The 22,954-nt window shown below is 49.8% G+C and overlaps 1 protein-coding gene across 1 annotated transcript; it reads left to right on the top strand.

Moving 5' to 3' along the window:
• Positions 1-1,569: 1,569 nt before the first annotated feature.
• Positions 1,570-21,097, top strand: SPINT1 (serine peptidase inhibitor, Kunitz type 1). Its single transcript, XM_009913097.2, has 11 exons — positions 1,570-1,626; positions 1,803-2,275; positions 11,024-11,175; positions 12,048-12,186; positions 13,298-13,468; positions 14,135-14,161; positions 15,109-15,234; positions 16,170-16,220; positions 17,025-17,195; positions 17,922-17,978; positions 19,115-21,097. Exons 2-11 carry the CDS (start codon positions 1,846-1,848, stop codon positions 19,306-19,308), a joined length of 1,518 nt encoding a protein of 505 aa, XP_009911399.2. The 5' UTR covers positions 1,570-1,626; positions 1,803-1,845; the 3' UTR covers positions 19,309-21,097.
• Positions 21,098-22,954: the final 1,857 nt, after the last annotated feature.

Raw genomic sequence — 22,954 nt, 5'->3', positions numbered from 1 at the left:
AGAGGCCAGCCAGGCCAGCCCTCGCTTTACCACTGGCACGGTCTGCCGGCAGGTCCCAAAGACCTGGTATAGAGACGGGTCTGAGCGTGGAGTGGGAGACATCCATGCTTCTCTGACAAAGATTTGTATCACCAGTAAGGAAAACATGCTCTGCAGACATGCATGTTTCCTACTGCCTTACCATCTATTTTCACAGTTTAGGCTTTGCCTATATATTTTTTTTTTTTTTATACCCTACCATAGCCAGATCAAAGCAATTCCCTTTTCCAAACAGAAGTCAGTACTATACACAAATGTCAGCATCAGGCCATAGAAAGTCAGGCGAGGTATTGAAAAACAATATTCCCACAACATTATGTTCCTATAGTGTTTGGCTGTGACAGCCAGGAGGGGGAAACGCGTATCTTAAGGACTCTCAATAAATCCTGTCAGGATACATGTGGCTGGATCAGAGGTACAGAAAGAAGCAGCAAGAATTGAAACACTGGAGACCAGAACGGTCCCCAAAACCACAAAGCCAGCTGCTCTTCAAGTCATAGCTGCTTCCCACTATCTCTTTTTGAAGATACACCGCTCAATACCATCTCACATTTGCTGCTGTTAAGTGATGCAATATTTCATTACAAATAATGTCCACACAAATTGCAAGCGCTCCCTGCTCTCCTAAGGACTATGACAGAGGGATAAGAACAGTTTACCCAGGGGCTTTAGGACTGTTTACAGACAGAGGGGGCGGATGACACTGGGGAATCTGTTGAACAGAGGAATTTGATCATGGATCTGCAAGTAGAAGCAGAAAGGGAGAAAATACATGGAAGTTATGGCAGGCAGCCTTTGTGTTCCCATGGCCCCCAACAGCACCGTCCTGCGAGGCGAGGGCACTATAAATGGGCCATGCCTGATCTATATGATTGAGGGGAGTAGTGAAATGTTGCTCATCAGTGGGGGGTGATTACTAAAAGTTTTCACTGCTGTGGTGGCAGGGCTCCTGCCATGCGGGCAGCCTCCAGGCATGCTGCCAGGTGCTTTCACTCAAAAGGAATATTGTGTCCTAAGAGCAGGGAATCCATGATTTCGAGATGCCGGCACCGGGCGTGAAACCCCTCACAGCAGCGATGGCAGTGGGCACTGTAGGTGCGGCTGCAAGGTTGACTCATTCGGGTTAGCGAGACCTGGGCTAATGGTGCTCCGTGCCACGCAGCGGGCCACGCCGGAGCGTGAGGGCTACTGCCGGAGGACACAGACCGCGTGCTGCCCGGCTTTCGGTGCCTTCAAAGCATCCTAAGCGTGGGGATGCAGCAAGCACCCGGCTGGTGGGATGCTCATCTGGAGTGGGTGCCCTTGCACCTGCGGGAGCCAGAACACCGCTCTGGGCTCCTACGGGGAGGGAGCCTTCCTCCCTTCACCAGAGGAGTGGAAGATGGTATCAGCCCAGCTCTCCTCCCCTTCCTTTTACGCAATTCAGCATGCAGGGGAGTGACTGGATTTTTTTTTTCCTCCTCTCTCAGGAATTGGTTTTCACTTCCTGCACTCTCAGTGCCTTTGTCTCCGCCGGGACGCAGCTGAAGGCTCACACCTGAGGGGGACAGCCTTTTCCCAGCATCGGTTTCACCAGAGACCACCCAGGTGGGGGGCCGAAAGCGCACGCCTGGGAAGGAGTTGCAGGGTGGGGGGGACACATTGGCCACCCCGGGGGGAGCAGGGACCTGGAGCGCAGCCTCTGCGGGTCCCTGCTCACCCCAGGGTGACACGCACCTGGACACCATCCCTCTTAGCTTCATCTATCTTCTCCCTTCCTTTAGGAAAGGATTAAGGTCTCAAGGCGGTGAAGATCGGGGCGCCAAGATGGCCAGAGAGAGTCCAGGTCCATGGCTTGTGCTCTGGGTCTGCTTGGTGCTGGCAGCGGACTTTGGTGAAGGACAGGAGGAAAAACCCTTCGGTGAAACGTGCCTGGAAGACTTTACGGCAGGGGTGCCAGATTTGGTGCTGGATACAGACGCCTCCGTCCAGAATGGAGCCACTTTCTTGTCGTCCCCCATGGTCCATCGGAGCAGGGACTGCATGAGAGCCTGCTGTAAGGACCCCGCTTGCAACCTGGCTCTCATGGAGCAGGTCCCGGGCACAGAAGACGACCACATCCAGGGCTGCTTTCTCCTCGACTGCCTCTACGAGCAGACTTTCGTCTGCAGGTTTGCCAGGAAGATCGGCTTTCTCAACTTCTTGAGGAAGGACGTGTACGATTCCTACCTGGCAATGCAGGATCACAGATCTAATGGTAAGGTGCCCGTAATGGATGTGTGCAAACCGGGGCTGGGAGAGCACTAATGGCCACTGGTGCCAGCTCCTCCAGCCGTCATATGTGCAGCTGTGCTGCCAAATGGTTGGGATAAAGCGATGTTAAAGATCTGTATGGGTTTCTATATGTGCCTCTGCCACAAAGGTTTTCCCTAACTTTGATAAACTCACTTAAGATCTGTGCCTCAGTTTACCTATTAGTAAATGGAGACGGAATTGTTCTTTAACTTATTTGAAGGGGGTGGAGTGAGAGTTTACCAAACGCAGGCTGAGTTTTTGCTACATTACAATACAGAGAAAAAGGTATTGTTTTTCTTCTCCCTCCCCCCAGGCCTTTGAGGTTGGAAAGTGAAATCCTCTAAAAATCTACACATCACCGCATTTTAAAGGGCTGCATTAATCTCTTAATTGCTCAGGGGCTGGAGGCAGGACGCAATCCACTTACCTTTCATTTTGCCACAGCCTGAACCTTGTGAGCAGCAGTCCGGACGGTGAGGTGTCTGTCTCAGTATCACTCTGCTTGTTGGGGCTGGTCCTTGCTGCTGGGGCAGGGAGAGGGAGCAGCTGGGGGAGGCTGATTAGAAAACTCCCCCTTTGGAGGTGGGCCTCTCTTCCCCAATCCCTGGTTCCCTGCTCTGAAAGATTGCACCTGGACCCAGAAAACCAGGTGGAAAACAAACTAATCTGGAGCTGGCTGCTTGCCACGCGCTCTGCCACCTGCAAAGAAATGCAGTGTGTTCAGAAACGCTGAAAACACGGCAATTCCTGCTTTTATCTCCTTCTTCTGTGTTTTGGAGGAAGCCTAGCGAGGCTGGGATATCTCTAGCCTGGCTTGATCTTTGGCAACCATAACCGGTTTATTATATATGCCTGGGCAGGGCTGTTAGGGGATATCTGTATGGGTAATCCTCCTCACACCCCCTCCCAGCCTACCTGTGGCGGGGAAGGAAAGGATCTGTGAAGATGACAAGGGGAGCATCCAGGTGGGCACATGGGTTTGGGCTCAATGGCATGAGCTGAACAGGTCTTATATCTTCTGCTGGGATGTGCCAGCCTGTGAGCCTTGTAGGTGCTGGAGGTGTGAAATGGCACCAAACCCCACACTGACTGCTTTTGTCCATCCTAAATAGCAGTACTGGGGTTTCGGAGCAGGGCAGGGCTCCTCTGGAGCAGCCCTTGGGTGTTGCTGGTTTGAACAGCGATGTGGCAGAAGTGGTCCTCCTGTCCTCTGTCCCTCCTAGTTGCTTCCCACTGCATTTTAGGCCCTTCTGGTAAATCTCGATCTCACTGTTGCAGTAGTTGTCCTGCGTCTCCATTCCAGGCTCAAAATCCTTTCCATGGGAACCGCAGTTAGCGAGGAACCGAAGCCCACACCTCCAGGACTGGAGGTGGCATACTAGCAGCTGTCTGAACTCCTACATGCTTTGTTGTGGGAGGAAAAGGGAATGCATCATCTCCAGCACATCCTCATTTCACAAGATTAGATTAAAATGCAGTGTAGGGTTGAGCAATTCAGTCCCTTCACCTCTGTGGACCAGTGCCCTATACAAGGAGACTGCAACCCCCTCCTCCCTGAGCTGGTCCCAGGGCCTGGCATCGTGCGGGTCTCTAGAAAGTGTCCCTGGGTCAGTGAGCTCTCTGTGCCACCAGCAGTGCTGTGTGTGCCGATCCATGGCACCTAGCTGGAGCATCCCAGCCACCGATCCGCAGGTGCTGCTTTGCAAACCATCCCTAAATGCTACTTTTCACAGATGCTGCGGTGGAGCGGGAAGACCCAGGAGGGCTTATCAGTGAGAAGTGAAAAACATGCCAGAATGCTGTTAGGGATGCCCTGCCTGCCGAAGCGGGCATGCCCCTCCTCGCTCACGTGGGGTTTGCACCACGACACCGCTGCGGGTGTAGGAAGGGCTCGGTCCCTTCTACACCCTGTGTTTGCACTCTCGGAGGGTGCAGGGTGCTGGGCAGGTCTCCGGCTGTAGTGACAGACACTGGGAAGCTCGCTACTTGGTGTTTGGATCAGGCTGAGATGTTCATGTTGTGCTTCGGTGCGAAGCACGTTTACCTCCTCTCCTGGAATTCTGAGGCATTGTCTTTGACTCATACCAAACGCTTTCTGCATCAGCTTGAATGACATCAGGGGGCTGGCAGGAAAAGAGATAAAGGACCCTTACTGTTTATGAAACCAGAGCTGAAAAGGACTTATTTTACTGGGGAAATGGCAAATAATAACAAGGGCTAAATCAGACCATATGAGCTGGGCCCTCCTCCTCACAGCAGCTGATGAGACGCTTAAGAATGCAGATCTCGGTTTTGGCTCAGATCCAGACAAAAAAATCCAAACCAAAACCCAAAGCCCTTCCAGCTGTGGTGCTAGAATTGGGTCCACGCAAGGAGGAATGGGACTGTCTGGGCTGGAAGGTGGGTGCCTGGAAGCCACCAAGGGGGAGAGGGGAAGGGCACGAGGGTGCAGGTGTGGGAGGCGAAATGAAGGAGCCTCTGGGCACCGAGCGTGTCCACCTGGCAGCATAGGGAAGCTCTACGGCATTTTTGCTTCCAGACTTTTGAGGATGCCTGAAGAGGCCGGGTGAAATGAGTGTTAAGGAAGCTGTTTTCAGCATTCAGTCAGGTTTTCCTCCCAGATGTTTGTAGGCAAAAAGATCTTGGCCCAGGTTTCGGACTGGAGACAAAACTGTCTAGTCTTCCTGCTGTTGTGCTGTATCACTGTTAAAATGTGAAGCTCTGTGGCTGCTCTGGAGCCCAGATTATTGTCAACCCCCTGAGACTGGCTCTAAAGGTCTGCAGGAAGCTTATATGCTGCTTTATCATCCATCCCTTTCCTTTATGTGTTGCCGTCAGGTGTCCTAGGAGCCTTTAGGGTATGCCCATGTGGCAATCCTCAGACATTTTCTGCAATAATGAGGGTTAAAAGCATGTTTTCTCTAGTGAATAGTGAAATATATATGTAGTGATCCCAGTGGGTGACATTAAACAAAAAAGCGACACGTTGCAAGACCCACACTACTACTAGAGGGAGCAGACCCCTTGAATTAAGAGGTTTATATATGTTCAGGAAGAGACTAGGTAACACTTGAAAGAGGGAGCACAGCTGGGGCTGCTAAATGGGAAAATTTAATTGTGGAGTGTTTCCGGAGCCTGATGGAAGTAGCTGAAAGCTGGGAGAGTATTACGGGGGAAGCACTGTGTCTGCTTGCCCTGTTCTTGCTCTTGCTTGAGCATCCACAGCCAGGCTGTTGGCAAACTGAACACAGGACAGACGCACCCTTGCTCTAACACGCTGTGGCCACTCTTACGGTGTCATGACTTCAGAAAAACCTGTGGGCGCAGGCAACAATGAAAACAGCTGAAATCTAGCTTTTGCACATCATCTGAGTGCATTTTCAGTATTTTGGAGAACAAGAGCTTCCGAGTCCTTTATAAGTTCGTGACGACAGCTTGGCTCTGTCTCTGGCCTGCTCCAGCTAACGTACAGCCCGAAGTCTCTGATGTTACTGTTAAAAGGCACTATCCTCTTAAATGATTCCCCAGCCTGAACTTTGGTGCGAGTTTTCTGCCTGGCTCATGCGGGAGGGGCAGGCTCACCATGCACTTTATTGGTAATAATGGAGCCCAGTGTTTAAGTAACTACCCTGAGCTTATTCTGGTCTAGGCAAACCAGTTCTGGGTGTGAAACTGGAAAATAACCTCCCTGAACCTTTGTCCGTTTCTTGAACTGGATCTTTTGTGGTGGTTGTGAAATGCTCGGTGACACACTCTTCCTGTTGAACGCGGGGCTTGTGAGTGGGAGACGGGGAGTGCTGGGGAACCCGCAGGGTTCAGGATGGGTCTGCTCCTGCCTCACCGTGGAGAGAGATTTGCAGGTTAAAACTTTGGTAATGCATTCAAAAAGGAGAGCTCCCCAAGTTCGAAGCTCATCCATCTTCAAACGTTTTGTCCCGCGCTGGCTTCCATTCTGCGGGCACAGCGCAACTAAAACGAGCGGTGCTGGGATCTCATCCAGGGCTGAGACGGGTCTGGTCACTGGTGTCCCCTTGGCTGGTGTTGCTCAGCCCGGAGCCAGCTGCTCGTCCTCCAGCACCCAGCTCAGGCCAGGAGAGGGGGAAATTGGATGTTCAGTACCTGCATCACAGATTCAGAGGCTAATGTATACTGGCAGGGCCCTTGGAGACCAGCCAGTCCAGCTCCCCGCTCAGAGCAGGCGATGAACAGCTTCCACTCACTGTGAAACTACTGTTTGTGATACAGAATTTACTGAAGTGCTGCATGTTGTGGCTACCTCATGTCATGGCTCTGGAGCTATCTAAGGAGACTGGAGTAAAAAAAGGATCTTTACTAAAATGGCATGAGGATGCACGGGAGCCGATCTTTACTAAAATGGCATGAGGATGCACAGGAGCCGATCTTTACTAAAATGACATGAGGATGCACGGGAGACTCTTTCCCTCTGCCCACTAAAGCAAATCGGACTGGTTTCCCACACCCTGAGGAAGGATGGAAGGAGCCTGGGGCAGCAGCAGATTGCATTAATCTGAAAATATAATCCTTTCAGTTGTGCTGTATTGTTTGAGAGAGGTTAAGTTGACCTGCTGTGTGCACCTCCTACAAACCACTGTAGAAACCTCTAGAAATTAATGCTGAGAGCTGCTTGGCTCTGCATAAGTTTTCCAAAAACTATACAGCTTTATCGTGACTGCATTTGCTGCCCAGCCAGGATGAATCCCTACAGAAAGAACCTGTATTTCTCTTTCTCCAGGCAATGTGTTGCATTGCCTTGTTCTCTTCTCTCTCCCCCTCCTCAGACAAATTAACACTGTGGCATCAGCACTTTCCTTCCTTACCTTTGCCTGTTACTACGGAGAATTTTCTAGTGTCGATGGGCGAGATTTGAATGAACTCTCCCTGAAAGCTGTGCATTTTTGAATGAATTCTCCGAAGCAAGGTTAAGAGCAAAGCTTTAGCGTTTGTGGGGAGAACCAGGCTGCTGCCCACCCCTGCCCACCCGCTTTTGCAGCAGGCAGGCTCAGCTGGCTTCTGACGCTTGAAATCTCTGAGGTTGCATGTCTCATGGACGCTGGAATTTGGGTGGCCTCATTTCTGCTCCTGTCTCTGCTACCGGCTTGCCCAGTGGCTTTTGTCCCCAGCGAGGTCCTTCCCTTTGCAGTGCCTCAGTGTCCCCGGCGTAAGCCGCGCTTATCCCCTTTGTAATCTGCTCCTGCCAACGCAGACAACAGCGGGCAGTAAGAGCCCCTCGGTGACCATGAGAAAGCTTTCCAGCTCTTTCCAGTGGCAACCTCAAATCATTCTGAGGTATTTTCAAGCATTGCTTTATAGTCTCAAGTACTTAGGGTGTATCTGCATGAGCACTGGAATGGAGGAAATCTGGTTTTCTGTGAATTTGTGTCCTGAGGGCAAAGGCTGATATCTGAGCTCCAAAAGAGAAATCCCCCAACCGGGAGCTTTGCAAGTGCCTTCTGCTGTGGGATTTGACTGGTGCCCGCATGTTTGGAGAGCGAGGTCCCTAGTGGGGTCTCTTCCCCCACTTAGATGCTTGCTTTTGCAGCCCTTGTAGGAATTTAATATCTTTTAGATTGGTGGTCCCCCATCAACTTTGGTTCAAGTTTACTCATTGTTAGAGGAGTAACCAGACAAACCACTGACTGCATAAGCCTTAAAACTAGACAAAATTTTTAAAAAAGCAAAAAACAGGGACTGAGGCATGAATACACTGTGAGTCGTATAAATTTGTTTTTAAGTGTTTTGGATTTACTCTATCAGGCTTTTCTCCAGGATCATAAAGAAAAGATATTTCACCTTCCGACATATTTTATAAATGGAAGTGGAAGTTGTCCCTTAATGATGTGACTCCAGGAGTATGTGTTCCACAGTAGAGAGCACGACTCAGAACAGCATCATAAAGCTTTAATCTCCCTGTTAATTACAGAGTTTTACAGCGGAAACTTTCCAGAGTCAAAAGAGCATTATAGCAAAGGTAACTTTCATTTTTCAAACAGACTTTCAGGGCAAAACAAACTGAATGGAGAATCTTCCTTCTATGAGCAGTTTGTTGATACTCATTCCGCCTCAGTCAGCACTTGGTTATGAAGCTCAGGTGGAGAACAGCCACATTCCCACTGAAGGCTTCACATAGTCAGTGTAGCAGAAATACTCCACAGTCACTGAGCTTTCAGACATCCTAAGGAGAAAAGGGAGAGACTTGAAAATGAAGTCCTTCATTTCTAGTGGGAGCTCCTCCCTGGCAGTCGCCGCAGACAGGCAAATATTCTGACTGTTTTTCTGGAGGTGAGGAGGGCCAGGGAATTGGCTAATCAGAGATGGGATCTGGAGAAGTCGCTGACCCACTGATCAGAACTGAACTTTTACTTCATTGTGCAATCCACAACCCAAAGTAACTAAATTGACCTGTGGAGAAATGTTTGGCCTGCAATTATTATTTTTTTTATGTGCACATGCTTAAAAATGTCAAGGAAAAATATGATTTGGAGTTGTGAGTTAATGATCAGCCTCTGTGTTGCTGAAGAACTGGTCTTTCCCTTGTGCAATGGCACCCATCTCCTGGGCTCACCCTGGCAGGAGGGTGGCAGGGAGCAGGCTGCATTTCTCCCTGGCAGGCTCACGGCATTTGCCTGGCAGGAATGCCAGGAACGTACCCCCTTTCCAGAGCTTGTTGTGCTGTGTACAAGGTGCCTGTGGGGCTGTTTTCCCCTGTTCAGTTGGGAAGGTGTTGCCAGTTCGAGTCATGGCTTTCACCAATGAATGTTCTCATGGCAAGACCACTTGAAAATAAAGCAAATCTCCATTTAGTTGTTCTGCTGGCCCTGCTCAAAACCAAGAGGTGCCAGGCTCTCTCGGCCCTGCTTGGTGTCTTTCAGCAGTCTTTGGGCCTGACTGAGACAGGAGGCATCACGCTGGCTTGCAGCCCTGAGGACGAGTGGCAGGGAGGTGTGCCTCACCCAAGGGTGAGAGGACACCAGGGTGGGCATCCCTGCTTGTGTCCTCTTCCTGGCCTCTTTCAGGCCAGCTGGGTCTCCCCTGCCTAATTTTGGTGGTTGGATCAAGCTCAACAATACGAGCTCGATCCCGGATTGTTCCCACCCAATACTTACATGAAAAGATGGAATAAAGAGCGCGCAGACCGGTGCGAGAAATGTAACCAGAAGCCCCGCAGCTGCACAAGTTGCAGCGGCTGACCATTTCCCATACAATAAAACTGCAGCCCCATCAGCCTGGGGTTGAGGGGGGGTACACTGCAGGTCTGGGGAGCAGGCTGCAGGGGCAACCTCAGAGGGCTCGTACGCACATACCCTCCCCAATTCTGCAGCCAGAACAGGCTGAGCGCAATCCTCAAGTGTGTGAACAAGGAAAGGTTTGTTTGCCCGGTGACTTTCTGGTGGCAGCAGCATTTGTAAGACCAAGGATAGAATGAATATGTCTTCATTTGATAAAAGATACTAGAAAATAGAAGATTCTGGGTGGATTTGTGGTAACTGATCTGGAATATGTGTAGCAAAGCCCTCTATCCTACTGAATTTAGTGATGAAAGAACTAAAAAGTAGGTTGTTTTGCATGTCAGGCTTGTTTGTATACATGACTCATATTAAAGGTCCCTTCAGTAGGCTCTAGAAAGAGTCAGCAGCTGGGACCTGAATCCAGAAACACTCAAAGAGGAAATTAGGAGCAAGTCTACAACAGTGAAAATAATTAGCTGATGGAGTAGTTTTCTGAGGGGTTTGGGCACTGATCCTCTTCTTTGGTCACAGTTGATGTAACAGTGTAATGGTAGAGTGATTTATATCTAGCTTATAAATGACGATCGACGCCTTTACAAAAAACTCAGGCTGAACTTGAACATTGAGTTTTGGACCTGATACAGGTGCTACCAGGTGGAGTTTTATGGGCTGAGCTATGCAAAAAGCCTGTGAGCAGAGACGTTCAGGCCAAAATGAGTTATGAGTCAGGCTCAATAGTGTCATTGTGTAGGCTGTTCTTGCTGGCACGGGCAGGGATCAGTTTTCATCTCTTACACTTACGGTCTGGAGAAGTGTTTCATGGATTGTGGAGGCTGCTGGTAAGCTAATCCATGGAATGGCATAAAAATAATGATCTCACGAATGGCACTTGTGTGCTTTTTTTAAGGCGTGCATGTCAGAGAGTGGGGTGGAAGATGAGGTGGAGGAGGGATATTTCCCATCCAAATCCCGCATTGCATAGGTCTGGTTAAGTATGCTAACACGGTGCTTAGAGATGGTGGTAGGAGTGATAAGAGTCGGTTCCACATTCTTCAACACCCACATCAGGTCATCTCCCTAAGCGAAGGGTGGAGATGGCTCTGTGCTGTTTTGCGAGGATGTGGTCCGACGGTCAGAAGCACAATGGCTGTAGCCACAGAGGCACCCTCTGACCGTGGTTCCTGTGGGCAGAAGTGACCAGGGAGCCAACTGGCTCAAAGGCACTGCCAGAGCGGGTTGCGGAGTTACTAATTTAGTCAGGAGGGCAGTAATAACGGTATTGATTGCCTGTTGCTTGCTCAGGCTGCAAGAAGCACAGCCATATAAAAGTGTTTTCCTTTCAGTGGTTGAAGTCTGTATTGCTTTAGCCTGGAGGAATCGCCCTCCCTTGCCTTCCTGTAACGGAGACAAGGACTGGACCCTTCAGCCTCTAACCCGAGCCTTGTTCTGCATTCCTTCTGCAGATGACCATCCTCCAATAGCCCGCACTGGCATGGACATGAGGGTGCAGCCGGGCGAACCGGTGATGCTGAGAGGCACAGAGAGCACGGATGACCGAGGGATAGTCAGCTATGAATGGAAACAGGTCTTCGGCGACCCCTCCGTGGAGATGAAGGTAGGGAGCTGCAGGAAGGAACCAGCTTGCTCAGTGTCACCTGTGGGCTGCACTAGGTTGGGCTCTCACAGCCACTGACTTAGAGGTCCCCTTTTCCTTCCCTCCTCAAGTCCACCCACGAGCCTGTTCCCAAAAGTTACGGAGCACTCCTCATGGTTGCCCCCACCCTCTCGCACACTACTGGCACGTGGCATTTCTGGGCCTCATCAGGTCTCGGGCTCCCTGCAGCAGGGTGCCATCTCAAACCTTCCTGAGCAACACCTCATCCGCCTCGGTGGGAGCACCTGAGAAGGCAGCATGGAAGCGGAGGCCCAATATTGTTAGCAAATATGGGGAAAAAGTTTGTGTCAATACTATCACAGCTTTCTATTCTGACAAAATGATTCACTCTCTTTTAGAAACCTCTTGACACGCAAAGAAATAGGCACTCGTTTCCATCTCTAAAACTAAATATACTTATCATATTAAAAATGAAAGAGTATATATTTCTTAAATACACCTAGCTTATTCCCTATGTACTAAGTAAATGATTCATAATAGGTTTTATTTTTAAAAAAGTAAAATAAAAACTACTGGTATTTCAGTCCTCTCCCAAGATTTTTATTTTCCCTCATGCCTTCATAATGCCCCAAAATATGAAGTATCTAATTACGCTTGTGGTACTCTTTCTCTCTGCTACTCCAGCTGGGTACCAGCCCAAGAATTTGGGGGGATTGTATAGCACTGAGACATTTTTCATGCCAGACATCTGCTTGGGGGTTTGCAGCCAAGCTCCTTTCTTCCTGATGCAGGAACATGGGCCTTGCATGGCTTCGCTTATTCCCTCATTAGAAGTACCTTCTTCTGCATAAGCCTTTCTCTTCCATTCTCAGAAGCACGAAGAAGATCAGGTAGAAATCTCCAACCTACAGGCGGGAACTTACATCTTCCAGCTTACTGTCACAGACACTGCACAACAGCAAGACTTCACCAACATCACCATCATGGTGCTGAATTCTGAGCAGACTGAAGGTGAGCCTGAGCCCACGGATGTCCAGCTGGAGTCCCCAAGCCTGGGTGCTGCTCTGGCATTAATGGTGCTCTTCTCAGAGGGGTGGATGGGAAAAGAGCACAACCAAGAGACCGGATTTATATGTCAACTTTTCCCAGTAAAAGCCTGCACCTGACCAGTGGTGGAAGGTCTCTGCATTCATAGTGGTCTATTTTAGGGTTTTTGCATCCTCTTGCAGAAGAGGTGGCCTGCAATAACCCCATCCTTTCTGCATGTCATTGCCCTGTGCTGGGTGATGCCAGAGTGGCTGAAGCCCAGGATGCAGCTAAGGGTGTAAGAGGAGAACCCGAAAGGTCTTGTTGACTCCATGGTTTTGCTGTGAAGGCCCTAATTCCCTTAAGCCGCAGGGTAGGTGGAGCCACCTGCATGACATTCAAAGTGTCCCTGGCTTTATTTATGTGTTTTACTTTAATGGCCTTATTTAATGATCAAAATGTTCAGCACTACAAGTGCATTAGGAGCAAGGACAAATGGTTGACTAGTAGCTAAGCAGGGAATTTCTCCTCCTACCACAGATACCATAAAAATACAAGAACAGCCATGTCAGGTGACACTAATAGTCTGTCCAAAATCCAGTATACTGCATCCAACAGTGTCCAGAGGTTGATACTTTGGAAAGTGTACAAGAACATGACATGCTATCAGTAAATTCCTACTATGCTTGGCTAGTCCCCAAGGAATTTGCAGCTGGGAGATTTCTTTAAGCAGAAGATTGTTTCTTTGTGTTTAATAGCCATGGATGAATCCCTTTTTGACCTCATGCAATCTTTGCAGGGCCGCAACATCCTGAAGCAAGGAGTTTCACAGCTTAACTATGTGCTGTGTGGAGAAGCAGCTCCTTTTGCTTTATGGACGTGGCACCTTCTAATTTGATTTTGTGACCCCGCTTTTCATATAAGAAAATATATACCATGATTCCCTACTCACCTTCTCCATGCCACTCAAGATTTTATGAATCTTTCAGACTAGTGTCCACACTGTTGACAAACTTTCCTTTGGAAGATATTCTCCTTTGTCTATATGAAGGCAAAGCAAGCTAACCAGAGCCGTTTATGTTAACTTTGTTGATAGAGCATTGTTTGAGTCCTAAGAAGGTTGGTTGGTGTCGGGGGTCTTTTCCACGTTGGTTTTACAACCCGACCCTTCAGCAGTGTGAGGAGTTCATTTTTGGTGGCTGCAAGCCCAACAAGAATAACTACTTACGGGAAGAAGAGTGTAAACTCGCCTGCAAGAATGTTAGAGGTGAGTCTACTTCAAAAATCTGCCCCCTCTTTCTCATAGGGTTGGGACGACCCTGTGGGCAGGTACTGCAGCTTTTTATAGATGAAGAGTCCTAGTCGTACACTACCAACATATCTGACCCAGCCCCTGGAGCCCTGCTCCCCCGGTCAGTGTCCCTGGTGTGTCTCCGGCTGCAGAAACCCTCACCAAACCTTCGTGTCACATCTGAAACCTAAATTCAGAGGGTAGCATTGTGCTGGGGGGGAGCCAGAAGTGCTTCACTGCCAAAATGAAATTAATCTTCTCCCTTGGCACCCTCGTAGCCAAGGCTGAGAATGACTTAGTGCTGCCTCAAATAAATGGGCTGAGCCTCTGCCAGGCCCTTTGCAGTGCACAGCTTAAGGAGGAGGCAAAAGCCTTGGAAAAGAAAGACTATTTGGGAACGGTCCAGGTAGTGGCGTGAAGGTCCCCTGTGCTTCTCCAGGCTTGACTCACGTGGGTGCCTCACTGCTCGTCTGGGGTCTCTGGGTGGTGGACACCTGTATTTCCCCTCCCTAACTCCTACAGGGTTTGCTTCCAGAAAATATGCACTTCTTAGGTGATCTATGAAGGCAATATAAAGCTGATCTTGAGCTGACAAAATGATGTGGTGGTAATTTTATTTTATTTTTCCCCTTGTCTCTTCAGGTTCTGTTGGTGGGCGACAACAACCAGGTGAGCCTCCTGCACCACTGTGTAATCCTGCTGTGAGCTCAGGCTCAGTGTCTCACGTCCATTCCTGTGGCTTTTGATTAGCACTCAGTCAGCGGGGAAAGTGGGGCACTGGAGACTAATTTCTTTACTAAGCCTTTCACTTTCATGTCATAGGATAATTCAGGTTGGGAATTACCCCTGGAGGTCATCTGGTCCAACCCACTACTCAAAGCAGGGCCAGCTTTGAGTCACATTGGGTTGCTCAGCTTTGGGTATCTCCGACAAAGGAGATTTTACACTTTCTCTGGACAACCTGTGCCAGTGTTTGATGACCCTCATCATAATTTTCTTCCCTTTATATCGAATTACTTTCCCTTGTTACAACTCGTGTCTGTTGCTGCTCGTTCTGTTACTGTGCACCTCCAAAATGAGTCTGTCTCTGTCTTTTCCATAACCCATGCCAGGTTTTGTGCTCCAGCCCCTTGCTGAGTCTCTGCTGGATTCACTCCAGTATGCCAATGTCTTTTGTGCACTGGGGAGCTCAGAACTGGGCACAGTACTCAACACTTGGGTCCACCTCTGGAGCAGACGGGAATAACCACTCCTCTCCATTGGCTCTCGCAGCTGGGTGTGCAGGTTTCAGTTTGTCTTTCCTAATTTAATCCCCCATGCTTGGGAAATGTCTCCATATTCCTCCTGAGTAGCTCATTCTTGCTTCCGCCTTCTGTGTACTTCTTTTTTGAGAGGAAGCATGGCTGTTCCCAGAGCAATGTTTCATTTATAAACAAGAAATGATTTTTTTTCTTTTTTTTTTGAGTCCAGAGTGGTACTGAAGGGAGACCTTAACTTACCTGCCTTGTTGCTTGTTTGCCAGCCCTATCAGCAGCTTTTAAGTCCTTCATAAAGCATCTGTGTGGCAGGGAGAAAGAATGAATTTTAATGAGCTGTCTGAACTGTTTCTGACGCAGTGTGCAATGGGAACTGTCAGTCCCCCTTCTTCAGGTGCAAGGATGGCTGCTGCATTGATGCCTATCTGGAGTGTGATGAAACTCTTGACTGTGCTGATGGATCGGATGAGATGTATTGTGAACAATGTAAGTACTTCAAATTCTGGCTTAGACAACTTAGTATCTGCCCAGGGATGAGTGCAATGTAAGTCACAGGTGTTGACGCAATGCTTTTTGATGCCTTCTGTTCTTATCTCCTGACCCTGCGTTACCTCTTTCCACAGTATTACATTTGCAGGTTTTGCCATCTCCCCTATCTCTGCTGACTGCAAGAGGTGATCATCTTTCTGGGATGTTTCCTGCCTCTTAAATACTCTTCGACTCTCTTCTCTGCACCTGTCTGTAAGACTTCAGAGCCTGTTCTCCCCTCCCCTTCCAATATTTTTCTCACTGAATGACCTTACCTGCTCTCCTGGAGTTGGGAGATGAGAAACGAAACCATTTCTCCCAGTCTGTCCAGTGTCACAGTCCCCTTAACATCCTCACGTTATGCTAATGTAAATGCACAGTGGTGAGCAGCCCAAGTCTGCAGTCCCTCCTCCCTCCCTCCCTCCGTCTCTCCCTCCCTCTTCTGACAGAATTCCCATAATCTCTTTCCTATATGTGGGTGTTTTGTTGACTTTTTAGGTTGCAAGCATACGATTCATCTCTCTTGCCCTCTCTCATATCCTACAGTAGTGCTCTTTCACACTTCTTAAAACCTGGAGTGATAGCAGTTTCCCCATACTTCTTGATGAAAAAAAACCCCAACCAACCAAGAAGCCTTTGTTTTCCTTAGTTTTGTCTCTATATTTGTGGAACAGAAATTGGGAATAGTTTCCCTTTAGTACGTTTTATTTTTCCCATGTTCCTCTCATAGCTTTGAGATATTTAAGAACTTCAAATTATATCTCCCTTTCCCTGGCTTGTGGTAGCAAAGGAATGTGCAGGAAAGCCCTGTCTGCCCATGTCTGCGTGGACAGAGGCATTCTTTTGTATTCAACTGCTGAGAGATGTTTTAACATGAAATGTTTCTCTCGCAGATGCTCGTGAGTTCAATAGACTGCAGAAAATCAATGTCACACGTAAGCAAGGTATGTACCATCAGCACTTAGGCTGACATCTACCAGCTTTTGTTTTTTTCTTCAGTCTGTTGACTGGTAAAACTGTTTCGTGGTAAAACTGCTTCTCTGTATAATTCCAAAAATGGGTGTAGCATCTGGATAGTCCCTGTACTAAAAATGAGCAAGGGCCTGTTCTCAGACCTTGAGGACAGCTGTTTATAGCAGGCTTTCACTCTCCTGCCTAAACTTTTTCCACCCAAGCAGGTTTCATGCATATTGCCTGTTGGGCACAGTACCTGGCCTGTACAAAACCCTGCAGCACTTTTTTGGAAATAGTGCAAACCAAAGCAGCATGGGGGACACAACAATGGCATAATACGAGTAATCATATGCCTGTGCTTGATCCCATACCTTTGTTTTGTTTGTACTAACGTAGACGGTGGCACTGCCACTGTGCTAAAAGCATATATCCCAAGTCAGCTTAAATGCAGCTTGCTTGTAGAGGAGACCCAAGCCAAACTGTGGTTTCTGTGTGTCCAGGCTCTTCATGTTCCCTTCTGCCTCCTGAGGAGGACAGGTCGTTTCTGCAGGGGATTGAATCCAAGGTCTAGCACGACTGCACGCTCTGATGTTCCTTTTTCCGCCTTGCTAGTAGGGTTTATGGGCAATGCCAGTTTGAGCAGTTGGCAACTGGGCAGCGGGGACCCGAGAGCCACTGCTCTGGTCATGGATTCCCTCTGCCATGGTGCTTGTGCTCTGCTGTTGTGAGCAGAAAATGTTGCTGCTCTGGGAACACACTGCTTGGGCTAAAGCACCTCTCCCTTGCTTTGCCAGGTCACTGTGTGGACTTGCCTGATACTGGACAGTGCACCGAGAGCATCCCCCGCTGGTACTATAACCCGTTCTCTGAGAAATGTGACCGCTTCACCTATGGGGGCTGTGGTGGCAACGACAACAACTTTGAAGAAGAGGAAGACTGCATGAAATCATGTTCAGGCATCACAAGTAAGCAGACATAGTGAGGGCTGGAGTTTTACTGATCAAACTATGAAAATAACTCCAGATTAAATTCTGTGGTCCCAAAGAGACAGTGACTTGGGAGCTTTCCGTCAAAGCAGCTCTGCCATCAAACCCTGGCCATGCCTCACAGCATTCTTCAATGTGACCAACGGCTTACAGGGAACCGTGTGTATCTACAGCATCTTTCTGCAATGCAGCATGTCATTTCTCACAGCTGGAAAACATTTTGGGTGCTGATGTTGAAAAAGGGACAGAGGAGGGTGACAAAACTAACCAGAGATATGGTAGGGCCTCTCTAAGGAGAATCTAACTTTCTAGCTTGGCTCCAGTTCTCCCCAAGTGGGAGGGGAGAAATTAAGAAAATCCTCAACGACACATATTAGGCAGAAGTTTTAAACAAACAAGAGGGAAAGGTTTACACTCTAGAGCTTTGTATGTGTTGCTGTGGAGGCCAACAGCTGAAACAGGAGGAATTCTGCCAGACTGTATCTGTTAGGAGGCAAACTGTTGCTGCTTTTCTGAAGTGCCACCCCCAGCTACAATGCGCCTCCCGGCCTGCCCTGAGAGTTCAGTACCACGGCTGTCAAGAGGGATGCTGTATGCATTCAGTCACTTCAGAGCACTGGAAATATGCTCCTCAGAAACCTGTCTTACCCCTTGTTCCTAGCCTTCTTTGTTAAACTTTTTCCCCTCTCTCTGCTCCCATTTCAGAAGCAGATGCCATTGGCCGGAGATGGGAATCATTTGAGTCCCAAACTGCTATCTTAAGTGAGTAACAGTTTTTCCTGCAGATCTTGCTTGTTGCTTTTACCCTGTCCTGTAAAAGATGTTGTCTTTTCTTGCAAATAATAGCCTTCTCTCCCACCCCCCTTTTGAAGCTGTGGGAGCAATGTGGGATTTGTGGGATGCTAGCAGTGGCAAGAGATGCTTCTATGCACTGTGCCTCGGTGGTCCCATTTCTCCTTTGTCTGTGACTCAGTAGCTCATATCAGAGGCTCCTGATTTTTCTTCCACTAACTTGCATGAATGCTCCACTGTTCAACATCAAAAAATGGCACATAAAATTCTTCCTAAGGGCCAAGTTCACATAAGGGCCACTAACTTCTGCACGAAAGAAGGCTAAAGTGGGTATGTTGGGTGCTAGACTGTGGGGAAATCTGAAGACCCTACACACCCTCTCTACAACTGTAAAGAACACCAAAGCTATCGAATTACAAGTTCTTAAAAGAATATCACACTAAGGTTGGTGTCCTTTCACCACAGAGCTGTGAGGCCTCTTTCTTCAGCAGAGAACTGAAATTATACTCTTCTGTTCTTCAACCCTAGAGAGTGATTTAATCTTCAAATTCACACCAGCTCTCAAATGCATCACGTTTGACCATCTCCACTGTTGATGGCAGGAGATCGGTTGGCTGTAGAAGACCAAGTGCTCACAGCACTGCTGTGAGTTCTTTCCCAACAAACCCAGCCTGTCCACCATAGCTCACTCCGACAACATTATCCCAGCCAGGAGGTGCTTTCTGCGACCACCCCTTGGTGGCCTTCCTGTTGACATGTGCAGCAAGGCCAGTGTTGCAGAAGGGCTTGATATTCATAGGAGCATCAAATGGCCAAGCCTGCTGAAGTCACCGAATAGCCTTTAGAGGGCGTGGTGCATCTGGGAAACGATGGGAACTATAGTTTGGGGGAGACCGGCTGGCTATACCCTGGCCATACCCTTATGCCTTCCTTCTTCTTTGCCAGTTGTGCAGTGACCACCCTGCTGTCGGGCCAGCTATCGCCCACCTCTTCTCTTTGCCAGCACAGCTTCTGCAGCAGCTTTTGTGCTCACTTCTTCCTCACCGCTCCTGCTGCATCAGAGCTCGTGGAGCAGCCCTCCTAACCTGTTCACGTATCCCCCGCAGGTGCCTTTGAGGTGGTGATTGCCGTGCTCCTCGGGATCTGCATCATGGTGGTCCTGGCAATCATCGGCTACTTCTTCCTGAAGAACAGGAAGAAGAGCCGCCGTCGTCAGCCGACCACCGCTACCAACTCAACCCTCTCCACCACAGAGGACACTGAGCATCTCTTTTACAGCAGTGCCACCAAACCAGTCTGACCTACGGGCTCTCTCTCTCCAGCCCAGCACTGGGGCACTCCCAGAAACTTCTGGAGTTCTGTTTTTAGACACAGGCCTGTGCCTGAAGCACACTTTCTCTTTGAAGACATTTGTAGCATGAGGCCAAGATCTAGCCATGACTTGGCAGTACTAGTGTTTGTGATTGTCTTGGCTAAATGGCTGCTCTGGAAAGTGAAGATCTGGGAGCAGTTTGCTGCTCTCTGATGTCTATCCTTTCCTAACCTCAAACAATCCAGTGAAAACTCTGAATGACATCTTTCTTCCTGCTCAGACCTGGAGCACAGCTCCACTCAACTTACTGAAGGACCCTGGGACTGGATCTGTGTAGCATTCATGTGGTGGATGGTGCTAGTTCACCAGAGCCAGAAATTTTTTGTTTGCAGTGCCACTTTCTTCCACCCAACCTCATATTTTCCTCCCTTCCCCCCAGTCCTCTGCAAGGTGGCTCTACAGGCCAGCAGTCCTCCTGGTCGTGGTGAGCCTCTTGAGGGCTGTGTGATTCACGTAACCGTCTGGCCTGTTCTGAGAGCTCTGGAACACTCCAGTGGTTCCTGTTTCCGAGATGGAAGGAAACAGAAATACTTGCTTTAATCACTAGGGTTTGCTTTTTGACATAAAAGCACACCTAGATTTTTTTCTGCCTGGCTGCCGTGTTGCAGTCTCCTGTGTACAGTATGTATCTGCCATTTTCTCTCTGTAAGTTGCCCGGGTTGCTTTTCCAGTGTTCAGTCTGACCCCAAACACCTTGACAAAATATCTATTTATTCTCACATGAAATGAAAGGAAATGTCCCTACTCTTCCTGATGATGGTGAGGGCAGGGTGGAAGGACCCAGCTCCCTCGCAGCTGGACCTTTGCTGCAGCTTTGATTTTCCTATACTCTCCTCCGAGCATGCAGCCTGACCTGAGCCCCTGGCATCCCTCAGAGCACAGGAGCGGGCTGGGTACCGCCGGCTGATGTCCCCAGGCTTCCTCACTCCTGCTGGCCCAAATGCCCCCGGGTGCAAGATGAGCCCAGCCCCGGGAGGTCCAGAGCTCATCCCTGGCCCCATGGCAGCATGTGATATCCCCACTTTGGTGAGATCCCATGTGTTCCCCTGTAGGCTATTTGCAGTGGGGTTGTGTACTGCTGCATCTCTGTTGTCCAGGCTTGTACCTCTGGGAGCTGAGGACTTCTGGGGGCAGAAGCTGCTATTTCTGAAGTGCCTGGTATGCCTTGTCGGCTGTGGGGTTGGCACCGGTCCCTCAGCTCCTAGCGCCCGCTGCTTTTGGAAAACTCCTGCTGTGACGAGAGAGGAAATGGGTGCGTGTTTGTGTGTGTGTGTGTGCGTAAGAAGCAAAAATCTGTGAACAGATTTTAGTTCCGATGCTTGGACTCTTTCAGGGCCGAGGGCAGAGTGGCTCTGGAAGGCTCTGGTGAAGCCATGCCCGGCTCAGGGCACGGCTCAGGTCTTCTCGAGCGCAGATCCAGGAGAGCTACCTCGTTGGGCCGATGCCTGGGCTGGAAGGGAAGAAACCACTGCCCATAGCCTGCTGGCAATCTGACTGCATGCTTCTCCCCATCACAGGCATCTGCCTCAGTGTCCCTGGGGCTGGTCAGATTCCTCCATGGCTTTTCATGACCTGTCTCATATCATTTCTTCCATCTCTTTGTTTTTCCCACAGCCTATCATGGCCTATGCAATAAACCTAACATCTTGATTTTTTTTTTTTTTTTTTTTTTGTGCGCTCACTCTGGTAATAAAAAGGAATTGTTTGTCTTACCTGACTTGGGAGTGGTGTCTGAGAAGCAATGACCCGCAGAGGGGGCAGGTACGGTTCCCATGCCTGCTATCTCACACCCTTTCATCTGCCCAGACTGCGGTAGCTCAGGGGGGAGCGCTCGCTCGGGTGTTGCTGCAGCAGCAGCAGCAGCGGTCCCATGGCTTGGGGAGGGCTGGGAGCCGGGCATGCAACGTGTGTGGATACCTGGAGAGGCAACTACTGTGTGAGGTGTGCTGGGAGTGAGATCATTACCCACTAAGTCACCCAAGAGAGCAAGGCAGGGTGTAACCTGAAACTGGGTTCCAGCTGGTCAGACTGGTTTGGGGTTTGGGTCTGAAACCAGAAGCAGACACTATCCTTCAAAGAGGAGTTGCTCTAGCTGTGTCTCCAGGCTGGTGATCGCTCAGGCACTGCAATGTAAAGTTAGCTAAATGTAAATTTAGCTAATTGGCAATGGATACGTATGGGAACCAGGCGAACCTGCCCCTGCGTCACTGACCCGGCAGCGCTGGCCTCCAAACGCTGCTCCACAGTGGGAAGGGTTTCTCCTCTGCGCTCTGCTCGGGGCTCTGGGGTTTGCTCTGTCACTACCACCTCTCTCTTCCCCCACTCTACACCAGCTCTCCCATCCTGCCGTTTCCAGCTACTTATGTCTACGTTATCCCCTATGTCCCCTGAAGAGCTGCCCCAGGAGCCGCTCTCTGCTGAGCCGTGCTCTGCTCGGCTGATGGGGTCACCAGTCCCGGCACGGCACGGGTAACCCCAGGTGTGAGAGTGCTGTTTGAAACCAAGGCTGCTTCTTGATAGTCTCCAAAGAGAGAAGGCTACGCGTATTACAGTCTTTTTCACTTAAAGCACATCTTTCTGTCTCCTGGTGTTAGCCATAGCCCTGGTGCAGTCTGCAGATCCAGCCTCAGCCTTCCCCTTTGCTTTGCAGCTTGCAAAGCACTTTCTCCTTCTCCCCAAAAAGCCGGAGGGGAGTAAGAGGGGGTGAAGGGGCCGTACCCCGCTTGGCACCCGGTGGGCACCCTCTGCTGCGAGGGGAGCTGCTGCTCCCACTGCTGCCGGCTGCGGGGGGGACGGGGGCCACGAGCGGTGCCCCCATTTCGGTACAACGGGACCCAGGGAGGCTCAGACACGCAGCTGGCACTGTGCCTCACACCCACACGTGTAACCGCGCAGGCTGGGTGTCTGCATTCCCCAACTTTTACCGAGTGGGGTCACCCGGGCTGCGCCAGCAGCGACAGCGTGGGGCGGCTGGGGAAGACCTTGCACCCCTGCACCCCCCGGGCATCCCACCCGCCTTTGGCCCTTGCACCCCGTCTGCGGGGGATGGCTTGCCCCCCACCAGAAAGAAGGGTTTCTGCTCTCTGGGAAATCCCAGCTCTTTAAAATGGGTTTGTTTTTTCAGGCAGGAAGCAGAGCCCAGATTTTGAAACATTCTGCAAAATTAAAATCCCTCTCCTCAAAAAAACGGAATTGAAGACCGCATTGCTGTCAGCTGATTAAGAAACATGTTTCGGTGAAAACTGAGCTGCCTCGTTTCACTTGTTCGTGCCTGACGGTGAGCAAATCCTTGCCATTCCCCCGGCGGTGGCCCGAAAGAAGCAGTTATGTGAAGCATTGGTCATTTTTGGGCAGAGCTGCTCCTCCTGGCGCGGAGCTCCCCACCGCAACCCCCCTGAGCCCATCGCCCCAGCGCAGCCGCTCTGTTGGTACGGGAGGCTGCCGGGGGGATCTAAGACTGGCCCTTTGTCCTTGCAGTGGGTGCTGGCAATGCCTTCCCCACCCAGGTCAGTGTTTTTGAGGGGGTCGTTTGTAGGGTTTACAGAGCCAGGCTCCTGCCAAGCCCCCGGAGCTG

This window comes from Haliaeetus albicilla, chromosome 5, assembly GCF_947461875.1.
Source record: "Haliaeetus albicilla chromosome 5, bHalAlb1.1, whole genome shotgun sequence".
In the NCBI taxonomy this organism is placed as follows: domain Eukaryota; kingdom Metazoa; phylum Chordata; class Aves; order Accipitriformes; family Accipitridae; genus Haliaeetus; species Haliaeetus albicilla.
The sequence above is the reverse complement of the archived record's forward strand: the minus strand, read 5'-3'. Positions and strand labels throughout refer to the sequence as shown.